General features: G+C 33.3%; 1 protein-coding gene across 29 annotated transcripts in view; it reads right to left on the bottom strand.

Moving 5' to 3' along the window:
* The window catches only part of CADPS (calcium dependent secretion activator), a 286,962-nt gene that overhangs the window by 34,243 nt on the left and 235,711 nt on the right, over positions 1-17,008 (bottom strand). For 17 of the 29 annotated variants that reach the window (XM_072420831.1, XM_072420822.1, XM_072420834.1 and 14 more), the window contains 5 exons: positions 16,130-16,277; positions 4,354-4,368; positions 3,790-3,864; positions 2,237-2,320; positions 1,693-1,725 (listed from right to left, as the gene is read on the bottom strand). In XM_072420831.1, the coding sequence (XP_072276932.1) occupies positions 1,693-1,725; positions 2,237-2,320; positions 3,790-3,864; positions 4,354-4,368; positions 16,130-16,277 (355 nt within the window). The remainder of the gene's footprint in view (positions 1-1,692; positions 1,726-2,236; positions 2,321-3,789; positions 3,865-4,353; positions 4,369-16,129; positions 16,278-17,008) is intronic. The other 12 variants (XM_072420836.1, XM_072420824.1, XM_072420827.1 and 9 more) reach the window with 1 other exon arrangement.

The raw sequence follows: 17,008 nt of genomic DNA, 5'->3' as shown, positions 1-17,008 counted from the left end.
GTAAATTACAGTGTTTTATATCAGCTTTACTAATTAAGGAAAATACCTTCGAAACTCAATCTAGGTGATTGTGATTTAGTCGGTCACATATCCTATTTTATTAACTCATTGATACCTGTAAAAACTAAGCTTTGTGGTTCAGCTGTATTGTGAGACTTCTTTTTAGAACAGCAAAAACTGAAAAATAGTTAAAATAAATATCCTAAAAAATAATGAATAATTCTTCTGGTTGTTGCAAAATGTGAAAACAAGTATGTTGGTTTTTGTTGGATTATAGAGAATGAGTATGAATAATTGTTGCTGCACTTTAGCATTTTGAAAGGTTTTGCATTTTCCGTCTTGCTTTGTACATTTATTATTAAATCCATTGACTTTTCTAATTATTATTATTATTATTATTATTATATTATAATAATAATATTTGGGTTCTTTTTCTAATATATGTTAATTTAATACCAATTTTTAAATAAACTGGGGAAATATTTTAAGATTCCTAATATATGTATCAGCTAAACGATTTAGTTTAATATATACAAAGCAGACATGAATAATTCCTAATCTTTTATGATTTTATCATACATGAAAACTTTAAAATTCAGCTGTAATATAATATTTAAGATCTCATAATTGTATTTAATTGATAGAAAACCCAGTGATATTTGTTTATAAAGTTCTGCTTCTGAGGAGAGAAACCATTACTGTGTTTTACTTTGGTTTATAAATAATTGCTAGTTTTAAAATTTAAATATATATTGCATGCATTTACATAGATTTTATACAAATATGAACAATAAACAGTGCTTTTTTTCTCTCCATTATTTAACATTTTGTTAGATTTAGCAAATCTATGTTACTACTTTAGGTTTCATTTAATTTGATTATATCACCAGTTGTTAATACAGATACAAATAAATCTGCTATTATTATTAGATAAATCTAACATGTTTAAATAACCCGATCTTTAAAGCCTCATATATGTTTTCTGCACATGTAAATTCTAAAGTTTTTTTTCCCCGTATCTTTGCATTTTTTCAAAGGCTTTGCAGATTTATTGTCGTACTCTAACATGCTCTAGATAGGGGGATTTAGAAGGTTCTTTAGACAAGTACCAAAGCCAGAAGTCATTGCAGGAGTACAGCAGTTTAAATAATGAATTTACTTAAAGTATTGTACTTTTCTGAAAGCTAACCATGAAATTTAAATCTTACAGTCAATATTCATGTGCTTAACCTCAATTTAAATGCAAATTTCTTACCAAGTTTAAGTACCTTATTTATAAACTGTAAGAGCCAATTTCATTAATAAGTCATGTAACACTCATAATACTGGTATAAGCGTTTTTTTTCTGACAAAACTGATTTATTGTCGTTTTTTGTAAAAATATTTTTTCAAATATTTAATCCATATACCTAACTGCACTGCTTTCCCATTACAAGAGAATAATCTTCTAAGAAATTTTATATAATAAGAATTGCTTAATATGTTACATATAGATTGAATGTGTTGCAAATTTTCTACTGTTCTTTAACAGGTATTCCCAGAATAAGAGTTAAAAGCATACAAGAAAACCAAGATATACCGTAGCTGAAAAAAGATAAATTCTAAGGCAGAGAATACAACATGAAAACTGATATTAATCAAACAGCAAAAATTATAATCATATATAAAATATTACCATTATATTATACTTACTGGAACATCCACATACTTGGAAGCTGCTTTGACCTTAAAAGAATAAAGATATTTGAGTTGTTTTTAAAAATCACTTTCTTGATATAAGGAGATACAATAACAAGGCACAAATATACATAGTAAGTAGTAAAAATGCATAAATAAAACCTCTCTTGTTTACAGTTAATTTTGTGCCTCCAAAAGTGAGCTTTTCTCATGTGATGGTTGAATTTATGGCTTCCAAAATGAGTTGCTTGCTTTTGATGAAGCTTAACAACAAATTATCTATTGTTTCAGCAAAATGTGTGAAAGAAAACTGTATTTTGTTACACACCATTATCTAAGAATAATTCTCGACCATAAACAATACCTTTTCCACAGATGAAAAGAAACATTGACATAATAGGCAATGGTAAATACTTTGTAGGTTTATATTTATTTTGATGCACTTTAACTTGTTTTGATATAATTTCTTTAAAATTTTAACTCATAACATAGGCAGAACAATATAACTAATCTTTGTATAGTATGGACACAGAAAGACAAGTTGACTAAGTTCACTTACAGTAAATGATAAAAATGAAGAAAATAGGGTTCCTTCATCATATCTGGAAAGTTTGGACAGTACTCCTTCTAAAATAGTCACAAACTAATGGGGACAAAAACATATATGTGTTAAACAAAGTACAAATACAGCAATAGTAACCAACGATTTGTAAAACAGCTTTTGGTTAAATGTCAGCGAGGCTCTTGAATTCCCATGGGCTCTTGAATTTTCATGATAAAAATTGCATTGATTTTGTATGTTTTCTATGTATAGATTTACTGTAATTGTGTTTGTTACTTTTACAATCCAATGACATGTTAGTGATTTTATTAGCTTTAAATTAAATAGCTTCTTGGAATATATATATATATATATATATATATATTTATATATGTCTGTGAATATTTGTTGAAAGGGCCTCTGCACACAAAACAGCCATGGAGATCAGTAAAATATATTATAATTATATCACACTATCTTCTCTACTTATTTTGTAATAAAGGATAGATAGGCCAAAAGAATAAATGGAATTCTGAATCACATGAAAAAAAAACAAGTATAATTAAATAGGCAAATAGTGTATTCAAGTAATTTTAATTGATTTGTTGGTCATCTAATATTCTTTATAATTTTTAACAGCTTCTAGAATATTGTAAAGTGGCCCATTAGTACAATGTACTAAAACACAAATTTAAGGGAAATTATTTGGGGGATAATTTATGAGAATTAGTTAAATGTTTGCTTACAATTTAGGTAAGATTATAATATTATATGTATAGCCAATTCCAGGTAAACAAAAAAAAAATAGGGGTTACCTCTGGTACGACTCTCAATACTCAAAGCCATCTACCCAAAGATTTGATTACACACCTGCAGCATATAGTGCTATATATCACCTATAGTGCCTGTAATTTTATTTATTTGTCCATAGAAAACCAGCATGGTAAATTAGTACTGTATTTGGAATTTTCTTCTCTTCCTAAAATGAAAATCCAATGGCAACTGCATGTAAATAATTTTTCTGCAGTCTGTATGACATGGCTTACTTTTTTACCTCAAAGCTGTATCTTTGTATACGTATCTCAATACACTGATTCTTTTTGTGGACTTTTCAGAATCATATTAGAGTTGGGAATATTCACTTAAATATCCCATCATGCAAAAAGCTAATTCATTTTTACTTGTGTTCATTTGAACATAACTGGGTATTCTAAGTGAACATGAATTTGCTTTTTCCAACTCCCAACTTTCTCACTTCTTTTAGTAAATCAGATTTAGGGTATATTTTTTTTCATTTATTATGTTATTTATAATGTACATACAAACATATTTCAGCAGCCAAATTATAATTAAATGAATAATAAATTTTTACCCCAAAATCAAATGATGATTTTACATATTGGTACGCAAATAAGAAGCAGCCAAATTATAATTAAATGAATAATATATTTTTAACCCAAAATCAAATGATGATTTTACATATTGGTACGCAAATAAGAAGTCTTTACAATTATTTAGTAGTTAACACACAAATGTTTAACACTGTTTATAGTACCTGTGATAAAACTTACCTTTGCAACTAAAAGTGTTATCATTTCTTTAACTGTTTCTTCAATTAGCTCATCAATTTTTGAATGATACTGGTGCTAAAAAGGGAGACAGTAAAAAGGCAAAATATTAAAACACTGAATAAACAATGACACCGGAATAATCAGTCTTTTTGGGACTACAAATTTCCTATCTTACTTTTTAATTTTAAAAGTATCAGCTGTGAAAATAAACTGTTAATTAACCTGACTATCCTTTTTGTAAACATACATAGTAACCTTGAATAAATATATCATTCAAAAGGTATAAAAAAGAAAAAAAAAACATAGTACAGATTTTTACAAGTCAAGTTAAAATTCGTCCTTTAAGCTGTGCACTAAAAAAGATACAATATTTAAAGGAAGGGGTAATTAAAATATATCTGAACATTCATTTTCACTTGTTTGCATTAATGTCTGTTTAAAATGCTAATTAAGTCAAAACAAAGCGGATGTTGACAGAAGGGATGAAAAAAACTGAAATAAATGCTAATTATACATTGGGGAGTGAGGGGTGACATTACAGTTGAAAATGTTAGACACACTTACCCACTGTTTAGCAAACTTTCGGATGGATGGGAACAGAAATAATGAGGAAGATGCAGGAGACATGAAACAGAAATCAATGGAGGTAAAACAAAATGATTAAGGAAATGAAAACATAAGAAGGAGGAAAAAAGACTGTAGATTGGAATGAGGGCTTTTTTTTTAAAGGTCATGACGATTTCAAAGTTATTTATTTTTTTTTTCTGCTGGCCTCAGATATAATATCTGGAGAAGGTAAATCTTTTTTTGAAACGGCCGTTTTGCAAAATTACAAAAATATCTGTAAGTGTTATCTGCCCCATTTGACTTGTGGTTTACCTCATCTATAATGGATGAAGAACCTGGGGGATCCAGCAAACCTGGAATGGATTTCTTTTTTAGCAAACATTTTCAATCCTAGACCAAATTCGTTGCAGGTTTACTGAATTTCCAAGGCTCACCCATGATAATCTATCTCGGTGTTTTTCGACCTTTAAACACGAGGGGAAACCTTTAAAAAAACTTTCAGGTCTTCAGGGAACCCCTGCTAAAATTCCTAAATCCACAGATCACACTACATTAGTGTAGTGGTCAGTGGGAAGAATGACTCATATAGTGCTGGCCAGTGGGAAGAATGTCACTCTTACAAATAGCCAAAAAGATCATTGGTGTCAGTAAACTGATGGGCACAAATTGATGATTGCTCAAGGATCCCTTGGAGGAAGCCTAGGGTTACATGGCTGCTCTATCTTTTTCAGTCTTGGAAATATTTATTAAAGTATATACAGTTTGGAAAATAATCGGTCAAGTGTAAAATTAGCAGTGGATCTGCTTGTGTATACTAGACCTTATATTAGTAGTGTATCATTAAGAAAACTAGTATATATTTCAAAAAGGTTTTCTGGTGTTTTCAGGTAAAATATATCTAAAGTAAATTTTTTAGGAAATGGTTAAAATCCAAATCACCTTCTAATCCATGTGTGTCCTGATAGGGAGATGTCCCTAAGTTCACATCTAAAAGTGACAGGAATTATTTCTAAAAGGATGAAATCTTTTCTTAGAAAGTTGTTGTTCAAACAAATGTTCCCATTGGTAGATTTCATCTCCATTCCTGTTCTGATGACTCAAAATGGTGGATTTGACCTCACATTGAGCCCCAATCACTGGGGCAAACATAATATAAAGAATGAATTTCCCTGGCAGGGAAACAGCAATAAAAGCCTGCTGAGGGGTTCCTACCCTCCTTACAATTCCAAAATAGCCTTTAAATATACTTTACATTTCTGGCTAAAGGTTTTTAAAAAAAACATTAGACGCACAGAGCTGCATATCATAGGATTGGTTGGCCAAAGCCATACTACAAATATTAGTTTGAAGACCAATTGATCTCTGGGTCAGGAGGAGATAGGTCTGAAGTTGTGAATTAGGCTTACTATTGTTGTGGAAACACAAAAATCCGCTGCTGTAAAATAAATTCAGACAGCTTGCTTCCATTACTTAAGCACTGTTATGCGAAATGCATATTGAATTAGTTAACCCTATAGAAATCTATGGAGGAGGCTTTGCTGAATCGAATAGGACATAATGCAACTGAGACAACCCAGAAGCCGAAGTGTGACAGTATGAGGTCTCTGGATGGCTACCACAAATTTACAATGTACACGTATTTTCCATGGATTGAGACATGAATGTCAGGAAGATTTTTAAAGATCTAGATATGTAAATGTTATTTGGTTGAATAAATATAAAAGACCAGTAAGATTAACATTTAGGGTGATTTTAGTGGAAAAGATCATCTGAAATAAAATAAGACCAAAGCTGTCTGACTGGTGGGTATTAGGCCTTCTGATTAATAAGGAAACATAGGGGCACATTCATTTGTCAATGGTAATCCTCAAAGGAAAAAGTGAAGAAAGGTGCTGTTTGTTTCGAACACCCTGATCACCCCTTTTGCCCCGACTGCCATGAATTAGTGGTAGGCAGCCACAATAAAAGTCAAGGAGCCATGTGTGTTTCTCCAACAATTGTGATACCCTAAGGAAATAGAGAAAAATGGTGGTGTTGGTTTCAAACATGAACATCCTGATCACTACTTTTTTCCTGACTGCCACAAAGCACTACTTACAAAATCAAGTGATCAATCCTTTTAAGTGAATAGAGGTTTTTGGTAATCACTTATAAGTGGCAATACTTAATGCATTATGGGATCATTATTCTCCATTTTAAAGAAATCTGATTGCCAAGAAACAAAGCTCGTTGACACATTTTTTAAAAATATGCAGTTGTAAAAGTGGCAATCTGTTTTTTTTTTTTTAACTATGGATGGGTAACAGAGGTATAGGGGGTACTATAGGAGGTAGTAAGAGTTATCAGGTATCCTATATACCTCAGAGAATATTGCCATCTGACTTTGGTCAGTATGTCACGGATGTCATTGATATCTGGCAAAGTAACAGGCTTACAATTAGTTCTGCACTCAAAATGCATTCATAAGTAATGAATCTATAGGTGCTGATTAGAAGCTCATTCAGCTTATTATATACCCTTCTGAGCTTATAGGGAAGTCCAGAAAAACCCTTCTGGTATTCAAATGTCCTAGGAAGACTACTTTTTTGAACAGTCTATGCACTTATTTTCTTCTCCTCCATTCAAGCAAAGGGAATATTAATGCAATTCTTACAAGGAAATAGCAAGTAACAAATATGGCTTCTTAAATCTTTTATGTATTTCTAATACCTTTGGCCCATAGTCTACTTTTTACAGAGTTTGCAGTGAATATTTTAAGATAGGTGTAAAAACAAAATACACGTCCATAGAATGCTTTGCTTCTCAAGGAAAAATAGAAAAAGAAAATACTAGAGAGACAACAAAAGAATTCAGGCAAGCGGCTGACCGACACAAGGCATTAATTAACTAGTAATGCATAATTCGCACTTCCTATGATATGTACATATGAAAAGTTTATTTTTATTTTCGCTTTTGCAAGCAACCTGTCATGGATAATTGTGGTGTAAAAAAATGGCAATAATATATTCATGAAAAACACAATAATTAGGAAATTCAGATTTGAAATAATTATAATGATGCAAACAACAGGTGGTATTACAGTGTGTTTGTTACTGGCTGCTTGGACGCCATATGAACTAAGGGAAAAAGTGACTTTCAGAGGGACTGTAATTCGGCAATAAACAGAGCCGCAAAACAGACCCCACAGAAAATTCCAAAGCTCCAGGCAGATATCTCAGAACAAGATACAGTTCACCACCGTGTCAAGTACCACAGGTCTAACAGTGTGCTCGGCTGTTAACATACAGTTGATAAATTATGGGTTTTAGCAAAATGATAATGACTAGAATTGTGCAAAATAATACAGTGTGAAATGTATTGACAGGCATATCATGCAGATGATTTTCAATTAAAACCTTTCTCTAAGAATTTGTTTGCTTGCTGTAAAAAAAAAAAAAAATGCAGCAGACATTCATTTCTGTCTATTCAAAGGCAAATTGACTTGGCTAGAATATTAATATCAAAGGAAAGGAAATGACTTGATCTTTGCTTATTTGTTTAATTATGTATCTGTTATTATTGTTATGATCAGAAACGCAAAATGTTCCATCTACACAACAGAGAACAAACAGAAAGCGCCAATGGAGAGCGTTTGTGGTGAATGATTGTCTCCTATTCAGCTGCTTCGAATTGTTGTAAAAATGATATTTATTAATATATTTACATTTAATGATACATTCCTAATAATTCATTAGCAGATTAAAAACTCTTGTACAACAGTAGAGTATTGTACGGAATCTGTACTTTTAGAAATAATGTTCTTTTAATATAATAATATTAAATTATATATTGTAACATTCATTACTTTATTTTCCTTTTTACAAAACGTAAATGTTTCTGTAATAAATACATATTGTAACAATTTAGGTGTAGAAGTCCCATAGGTATCTATCTCCAAATTTTGGTTTGATTTATGTTAATAAATCATTTACCATATAATAGAAAAAACGAAAACCAAAGGATTAACCTGTAAATAAATGTATCCAAATTTTTATTAAAAACCACCAAGGCAAATAAATCATACTGTGGTGATCTATATATCATATATAATAGAACTTTATTAAAATATAGGTATTGATTAGGAGGCAAGTATTCATGTAATGTACAGTTAAATGTTAAGTATACTGTTAAATTATTTCTTCAAACATAACCTAATTTTAAAATTGTATAAACAGTTTAGGTTTGGTTGTATAGGCACAAGTACCTTGAAAAGTTTACTTTAGCAAATATTTCCGACCTTAGATATTAGCTGTAAAAAAATGGCCATAAAAAATGTGTTTGTTTGTATAAGTATATTGATGTGCTGATTACTGTAAAGCAGCCAGACACGATTTTATCAAATTACATTTTAAACTACAGAAAATAGGGGCGTTTAAGATATGGCATATCGGAATAGAGATGTGAGTACAAAAAAATCAGTAGATAAAAAAAATTCACAAAAAGTAAATGCTCTTAGCTTTTCTTTAAAATTTCAAAAGAAAATATTAATTACAATGATAGAGTGTTTGCTTAAAACAAGTTTATACATTAAACTTATCACAAACCTAAATGATCAGTAAAGGCTTATGGTTGAGTAATGGAGAGTACGAGACCCTAGTACATGAGCAACGGTAGCCAGAAACAGGAATGCTGAATATTTCAGGATAATGTTGTAAAGTAAGAGCCAAAGACCTGGAACACGTTTGCCAAGTCTAAGGTTGAAAGGCAAGAATTGGCCAGGGGCAGATTTTTATCTAGGACGCATGGACACATGGATAAGAGGTTAGACCTAGCACCTAGACACATCTTTGATATAGTTATTACAACCACTGACAACAAATCTTTCTAGAAATCTCCTTGGAACAGCCAAACAACATAGCATGCCAGCAGTTAAAATTCAGGACTTTTGTATTTAAACTTTACTTTTTGTTGCCCCTTGAGTAATGTATACAAATTATAAAAAGTTTACCCTCTTTTTTGCAGATTGTCTGGTAAACCAAACTTTTAATTCACATTTTAGTCAAATGATTTAAAAAAAAAAGTGTAGGGATTGTTTACTTTGCGTACATTGTTATATTCGCTTTATCCTTTCCACTCTAGGTCAGTGCATGTATTATTTTCAAGGTATATGTACCACCCAATCAGCCATTCCTCTGTCTTTTGCATATGTGTTTCTATGGTTAGTATCCCACCCCTTGTAACTGGAGTAAGGCTGCAGCATCCCAAGACACTTTAGTAATTGGTTAGGCAGGCGATATGCATAGTCAAAGGATATAGGAGCGTGAATAACTAAATGCCAGCACGTGAGGTGACTGAACCCACAAAAAAATATAGTATATTTTTTGGAGTTCCAATCCTCTGTATTATCATATAAGAACTTTTACTACAATTACACTTAGTTGTGCACTGAGGCTAGATATTGTATACATTTTGGGTTAAGAGACTGCCCATACTTTCTGAATGTCTCTATTATGGTAAAAAAAATGTTGGATAAATTTAGATAAAAGTAACATTTTTTTTTCAGTATGTTAGTGTGCATTAGGGCATAGATTACTAAAGTCATTAACTAAGGGTATATCATTCAAAAGCAACAATAAAACAGTGTGTAATTATAAAGTGAAATCATGTCTTGACAAAGCACAGTGGGTGAAAAACATACACTGATGCTAATTCTTTATATATATACTAATGTTATGAGTATGCTGCCACTGATGCTACTTCTTTATATATACAGTATGTGTTGTGAGTATGTTGTATCACTAAGTTTTCATGAATTGTGCCTATATTGACTTGGATTTGTAACATATTTGTTATATTGGTATAAATTGTATTTAACTGTGTACACATTTATTGAACTACATGAAGGTATTGAAGTCATCCCAAAAGCTTGCATTTTTTAATTAGCCAAACAAGGTAACCACTTAAACTACAAACTTTCTAAATATTTTATTTGTTTTAAGTCCAGACTGGAAATGGTGCGGCTCCAGGCTTCAAACAAGAATTCCTCTCTCACCTAGATAGCTCAATTGTTGAACTTAATGCTTCAGAGATTGAGCCTAATGGTGAACTAATGCTTCAGATATCCAATACAGAAATCTGGTGTCAATAAGATACTACATAGATTAAAACATTTTGAATCTGTATCTCCTATACTCTACACTTACATATCTAAATATGTGGTTGGGGTAAGCCTACAAGTACTCTTTTTTAGTACAAGTACAAGTACTAATTTGAACTTTAAATTCACTTTTAAAGTTTAAAGCAATTCCTGCTTCAGTATAATAATAATATATAAGCTGTTGCTGTTATTTATTAAAGGAAGGGTGATTGGCTCTTTCTTCATTCATTTGGTGGTTACCAAAAATCCATTATTCCAACATTGGTTCCCTAGATAAAATCCATAAATTGGCTGTGAGAAATGTGCATTTTCACTATTTCCAAATGTAAGTATATATTCAGTAGAGCTTGCAAATTGAAAGTAACTTAGTTACTAAAAGTTTTCTATTTTTCCATGAGCATCCAGACATTCCAATCGTAAGATATAATGAGATGCAAATTATATTCCAAATAATGCAAAACAAATTTTCCGTCTTGTGGGTGGTATTAAACAATCTGTTGTCATCATTTAAATTACAGTACGTTGACAAAAGTAATTTCGTAAGAGTTATTTTCATGTCTTTTAATTTATACAAATATAACAAATGTTTCTGAGTTTGTTTAATATGATAATTTTATCAAATGTGTCTTTAGTCTAATTGTGTAAAAGCAGAAGTCTTCCTAAAGCACATAAATTATACACGGGGACAAGTTAAATATGGAAAACTGAACTAACCGGGGTATGCTGACATGGCTTATGAGAAAGCCCATCTGTCATGACTGAAGCATGGAGGCTGATGCCACTGATGACCTCTCCTTCCAAAAGTGTCATGTGCCTGGCTGCCATGGCGATTTTTAACGTTAACAAAACCTTCCAAATTAAAATATTAGATTAGACGGGTCCTGTATTGCAGAAGGGACATGTAATGACCCTCTTGCAATAAAATAAACTTACCTGCCTGATCTAATTTTTTTACAATTACACTAATTCGCTCCATCAGCACCACCATCCTCACCCAGTCTTCTCCCGGATGTCGGGTCTTCGGCCATCTTGATTAGCCAGGGCAGAATGTAGAAACCCTATTTGGAACTTCATGAAAGTTTTTTTGCTGCCAGGATACCAGGCATATCCCTGCATCCTATAATAAGCTGTGTATGCTAGCTAGGGCAGTGGTCGCCAACCTTTTCCAACCCACAGAGCGCCTGCTTCTCACATCATGAGTTACATACATTTTACGAATACTGAAAAAATATTTTCAGCTGTCCTTCTTTTTGTGCCCTGACATACCTTAACATTGCATTAATTTTTAATAGGCTTCTTAATGCAACATACTTCAAAGCACAAAAATGTGCATTACCTCTTACTGTTTTCTGCCCCCTCCATTCCTGGCATGTTCACTATATGTTGTGCTTACCCACAATTTAACTGTTGTAAGATATTCAGCATGTGGTCTGCTTGATGTCACACAATAATACCTATACAGATGTACTCCAAGTTACTGTTCCATGGTATTGTATTTTTAACTCTATGTACTCCACACCCACACTGTACCTTAATTTCCCTCGATAGAAAACCTCTCGAGCAGGCTATTTAAGGAAGACCGTAGGGTACATGCACATGTGCAGCTATGAATAAATATGTGTTTATATGAGAGTATGTATGTGCTGGATTTTTTGCTGGTATTGATTTAGGAACTTCTCTTCAGTGTTTCATTGGGTCACAACATCAGATTAATTAAAAGAAAAATGGCAACTTTCAAAGTTGCTCCAAAACATAGTTCAGTGTGAGACAGTAACTTATGCACTGATAATTTCCATGTGTTTCATGTGTCTATCAACTCAGCTTTTCTTTAAAAATACCATACCACAGCAACTGTCACTTTCCATTATGCCGCATTACCTCAGAACTGCTTCTCACAACACATTCGTTAGGCTGATTCCCTGTTAATTTGAGTGACACTTTCTTGCAGTAAGTGTACCCTTCGTAGAATGCCGAGATAGAATGGACATATGGGCGACATTGTATTCAAATATTTGTCAAACTATTTGGTGGTGTAAGTTTGCTTGCAAGCAGGCATGTTCTTTATTGCAGATTTGACAGGCTAGGTCTATTCTGCAATAAAATAAACTTGCCTGTTTATAGTCATTTAAGTGAACTCATCTCTCTTCATTCTAGTGCTGGCATCTTCACCTGGTCCTCCTCTGGGTTTGGGATCTTCAGACATTTTGATTGTCCAGGCTGCAGTGACCAGCAGTCATTCCTGGCACCCAGCTTATACCAGGATTGAACTCTAAGCTGCGCATACATAATTGCAAACAGGCAGGTAAGTTATATAAAGTTATATTGCCGAAGGGACATAGCCTGTCCCTTCTGTAAAAAAAGAACTGCATGCTTTAAAATTGGTTTAGTTCTGCTTGAACTCAATTTAAAAAATATTAGATATTGCAGATTAACAGTCCTTAAATCTGGTGATTGAGTTAGTAAAAAAACTGGGTGTAACAACACCATAGATACCATACAGTAAATGACAGTTGTCACCTTAGGACAGGAAGTGTGTTACTGGTAGGATCACAGAGTAAAAATAAAAGGAAAATAAGACACAAATACAGCCTCCACATAAAATACTGATAAACTGCAATATGTCACATTACTCTTTTTTTTACACTTTAAATAGCTGAATGTAAATTGTTAAGGAATATTTTAACATGGACCTTCTAGAATAAAATGAACAATGGTACAAAGTGGCCAACCATATACAACCCCCAACTAAACTATAATATGCTATCATGCAATGGGCTTATTTGCTAAACAAGCAAGAAAATAAATACAATTATATATATATATATATATATAGCTATGAGATGGTATGCCTAAATTAATAATATAATTGCATTGTTTTAGTGTCCATCTTACCTCTTTGAACACACATACTATTTAGAAACTATAAGGGCACATAGCTATCAATATAGAAGACTGTACTTGAACCACAGACTTGTACTGTCAATGAACTATATGCTAACGATACCTGTACACACAAGTACCTAACGGGTGTACAGGCATGATTGTGATTGGAATAAATATTGGGATAAATACTTATAGTTTTACTTACAACAGTACACAAAGGTTTTCAATATGCAGTTTAGCTTGGAACATAACCATTACTTCATGAGCTGGTCAATTCTTTTAATTTAATTTTTAGGAAAATGTTGACATGCATTCCATAATGTACATTATAGGAACAGAAGGGTGTTCATTGTGCACAGCAAACTAGAATCGCACAATACACATTGAACATCAGTGTACCATCTGCTAGCTTGATATACAAATCGCAATCATTATGTGCATGAATGTGGGCCCCTAAGGCACGCGTATTGTAATGACTTCTACCTACTCTTTATCATTATAATATCATATAATAATAATATATTTAATATATTTGAAAAAAAATCCACTTTACTCTGTTTCAGTTTTTTAAAGCCAAAATTGTGACTTGCATTTTCTTTGCTGCAGTAAGATCTATACTGCTAAGTCACCTTCATGCCTCCAGTGTGTAACCAGACAGCGGAGGTGCGTCAGTAGTCAACCTTAAGGTTATTCTCTACTAGCCAGCATTTTCTTTGTAAATTTGCATTAAGCATAGCCTAATGGGCTCATAGTGGTGCCTTCTTTCTCCCAGAGCTAATATACAGGGTATTCCAAGGTGACAATAAGTAAAATTCAGATACTTATATAGGATTAATTTGCATACAAGTAGAACTGTATTTGCTTGTGTTATTTAATATCTGCCAGGAGTACAACTTAAATAGTACGCATTACTTAATATTACATTGTGGCATAGACGTTGGCCACCTTAACTAAATTCTGTCTGGTTGTCCCCTTAGTTCTAATTGTCTGTTTGCCCCCTTGTACAGACCGGTGTTTTGCATTAACCTGCATCATTTAATGTATGATATTTCACATGTGTTTGGGCTGCCCATTAAGGACCTATGCACACCAGCCCGGTCCAACATATTATGAGGGACTAGAATGATGGTGCAGGTAGCATTTTGGTTACTAAACCACAATGAACATGTGTTAAAGTCAATGGGCCTGATTTAATAAAGCTCCACATGATTGGAGAGGATACACTTTCATCAGTGAAACTTGGTGATCCAGCCAACCTGGAATGGATTTCTTCAAAATCATTTGCTATTTGCTAGCAAATGTTTTCAATCCAGGACCAGAACGATTCCAGGTTTGCATCCAGCATCAATGATGACAGTGTATCCTCTCCAGCTTTGGAGTGCTTTAATAAAGCAGGTCCAATGGATCCTAAATGTTTATATATTTGGCCACTGGGTTCCAAAAAACCATACAAATCTACAGGTTGCTTGCACGTTTTTTAGTTAGTAAAGACTACAATATTTTAAAAATCCAATCTCTACAGTCTTCTTACAACTATTTCTTTCATGAATCCTTGGAAGAGAAAAATGATCAATGTGTATACCTAATACATAACACAACAAAATAATTTACTTATCCAAAGTGAGACAAGGGAGATCCAATGTCATTCACAACAAGCATGACAATTGTTCAGGAAAAAATATACTACTTCTAATGATAGAAGTGGTTTTAACTCATTTCTCACCATAAGTCCCACTGGCACCTGCTACAATAAAAAGTTTAGCCAGACTAGAGGAAGGAATTAGAAAGCCGGGAATGTGATATTGTGTGTATTGTACATAATTACAGCCCTTTAGACAGTGTCAAATTACTACACAAATGGATCACACAACCGTAAACATTAACAATTTGCTGTACAACAGCGTCAGTGTATAGTAATAATACCACCTTCAAATTTCACAAGGTATGACATATCTGTAAGCCAGGTAGAAGCCAGACAAGAGGGCCTCAGTAATCTAGGAAATGCATTGTCTGTGGAGTCACATGGATGTAAAGGACAGACGCTGAGACGCAACTTGTAAAAGACACAAACAAATGCAACGGATGAACGCACAACATATGGTGTGATAATTATAGATCAATAATACAAAAAAAACAGGAATCCACAACCTTTCGTTGCCTTAAACAGACAAAAGAAATATTGTCTAGATCTGTTTTAAAAGGTCAACTATTTTGCTTGATGGAATGACTTATTTGTAGGGGATCACATGCTTAAAATTACTGTTACATTCATCAACATGTTTATCCGAAGAACAATGTCAGTTACTTAACGCTCCAGATTCAAGCTGCTTCATGCAGGTTAGGGTGATATCACTGGGCCTTCCATTGGGATCCAGGGTACAATCAGGAGACCACATCTCATGCAAAGTCACTTGGACACCATGCAGGACTTTGAGAGAAGGTCTTGTAATATCAACCCTACCTAGATGAGCTTGCTAAAAGCCAGGTTATGACAACAGTTCTTTTACCAGTTCCTCTGGAAATGTTGTTTTTTATTTAAAAACTGTGCTTTTTACAGAGGGGTGGGGGATCTGCAAAAAAGTGGTCTTAGCCATTTGATCCAATTTTTTTCCAATTAAATGGTCCACACTTAGAGGCTGAATAATGCTAGAATTATTTCTGGTAAAACTGTGCTTTTTTAGTTGAGATGGCTCTAGGAAATGAAGGCTTCTACCAGATTAGTACATGATAATAAAGTTTAAAGTCAAGTTTTACCTCTTGTCCCATCTCCATACTGCAAAGTTTTGTTGATTGTGCTTTTGCATCAACCATAACATTAAACATGGTACAGATGGACTGTGGCACCCGGAAGTCCGTCGATCGGCTGGTTTTCTGTAGCTTCACCTCAAATGCAATTCTAGTCCTGTTAAAAATAAAAATATGACAACATCAAAACACTGCCAGAAAATATCCCCAAAAGAGTTGTGTTTTTGTTATATTTACTCTATTTTTGCATGTAAGTGGTCAGGTGCCTCAAGAACAGCAGTATATATTTTGTATTCACTCCAAATACATTATTGTGCCCTGAATGCCACTAGTCAAAAGGCACACAAAATGTTTCCACTTCAACAGAAGGACACTTTATATCTTATTTATTCCAAAAAAAAGAGAAATTCAAAACTTATCTATAGAGAGTCTTATAAAATAATTTAAATTACCTGGTTTCTGCCCAAGGTGGATTTGTGTGTCAGCAGTATCCTTGTATTATGTGTAACACTTCTACTGCAGGTAAAAGTAGTAGGCTAGACCATGCCACTACAGGATAGCAATACACAATGACAGGTGATAATAGAGGTCTAGGGCGTGTTTTGCAGTGGATGCCCAGCCTCACCAACAGACTTGGACTCCAAAAACAGCTCAAAGGTTATTGGTTTTGATTCTGGGGCTCAACATGGCTGTTGCATGTGTCTTCTCAGTTTTACTCCCCAAATGGCCTGCAAACTCTACTTCTTTCACTAAGAACTTACTCCACTCATGCTCCAAGCTTATATAGTCGGCTATCCTACACTTAACAGCATAGAAGTCACTTGATCCACTTTCCTCTCCATCTTCCTCCCAAGGAAGAAGGACCCAAACATTCCACACATGTACCCT

The sequence above is a fragment of the Pyxicephalus adspersus genome, chromosome 8 (assembly GCF_032062135.1).
Source record: "Pyxicephalus adspersus chromosome 8, UCB_Pads_2.0, whole genome shotgun sequence".
NCBI lineage: Eukaryota > Metazoa > Chordata > Amphibia > Anura > Pyxicephalidae > Pyxicephalus > Pyxicephalus adspersus.
This window is presented reverse-complemented; position numbering and strand designations above follow the sequence as displayed.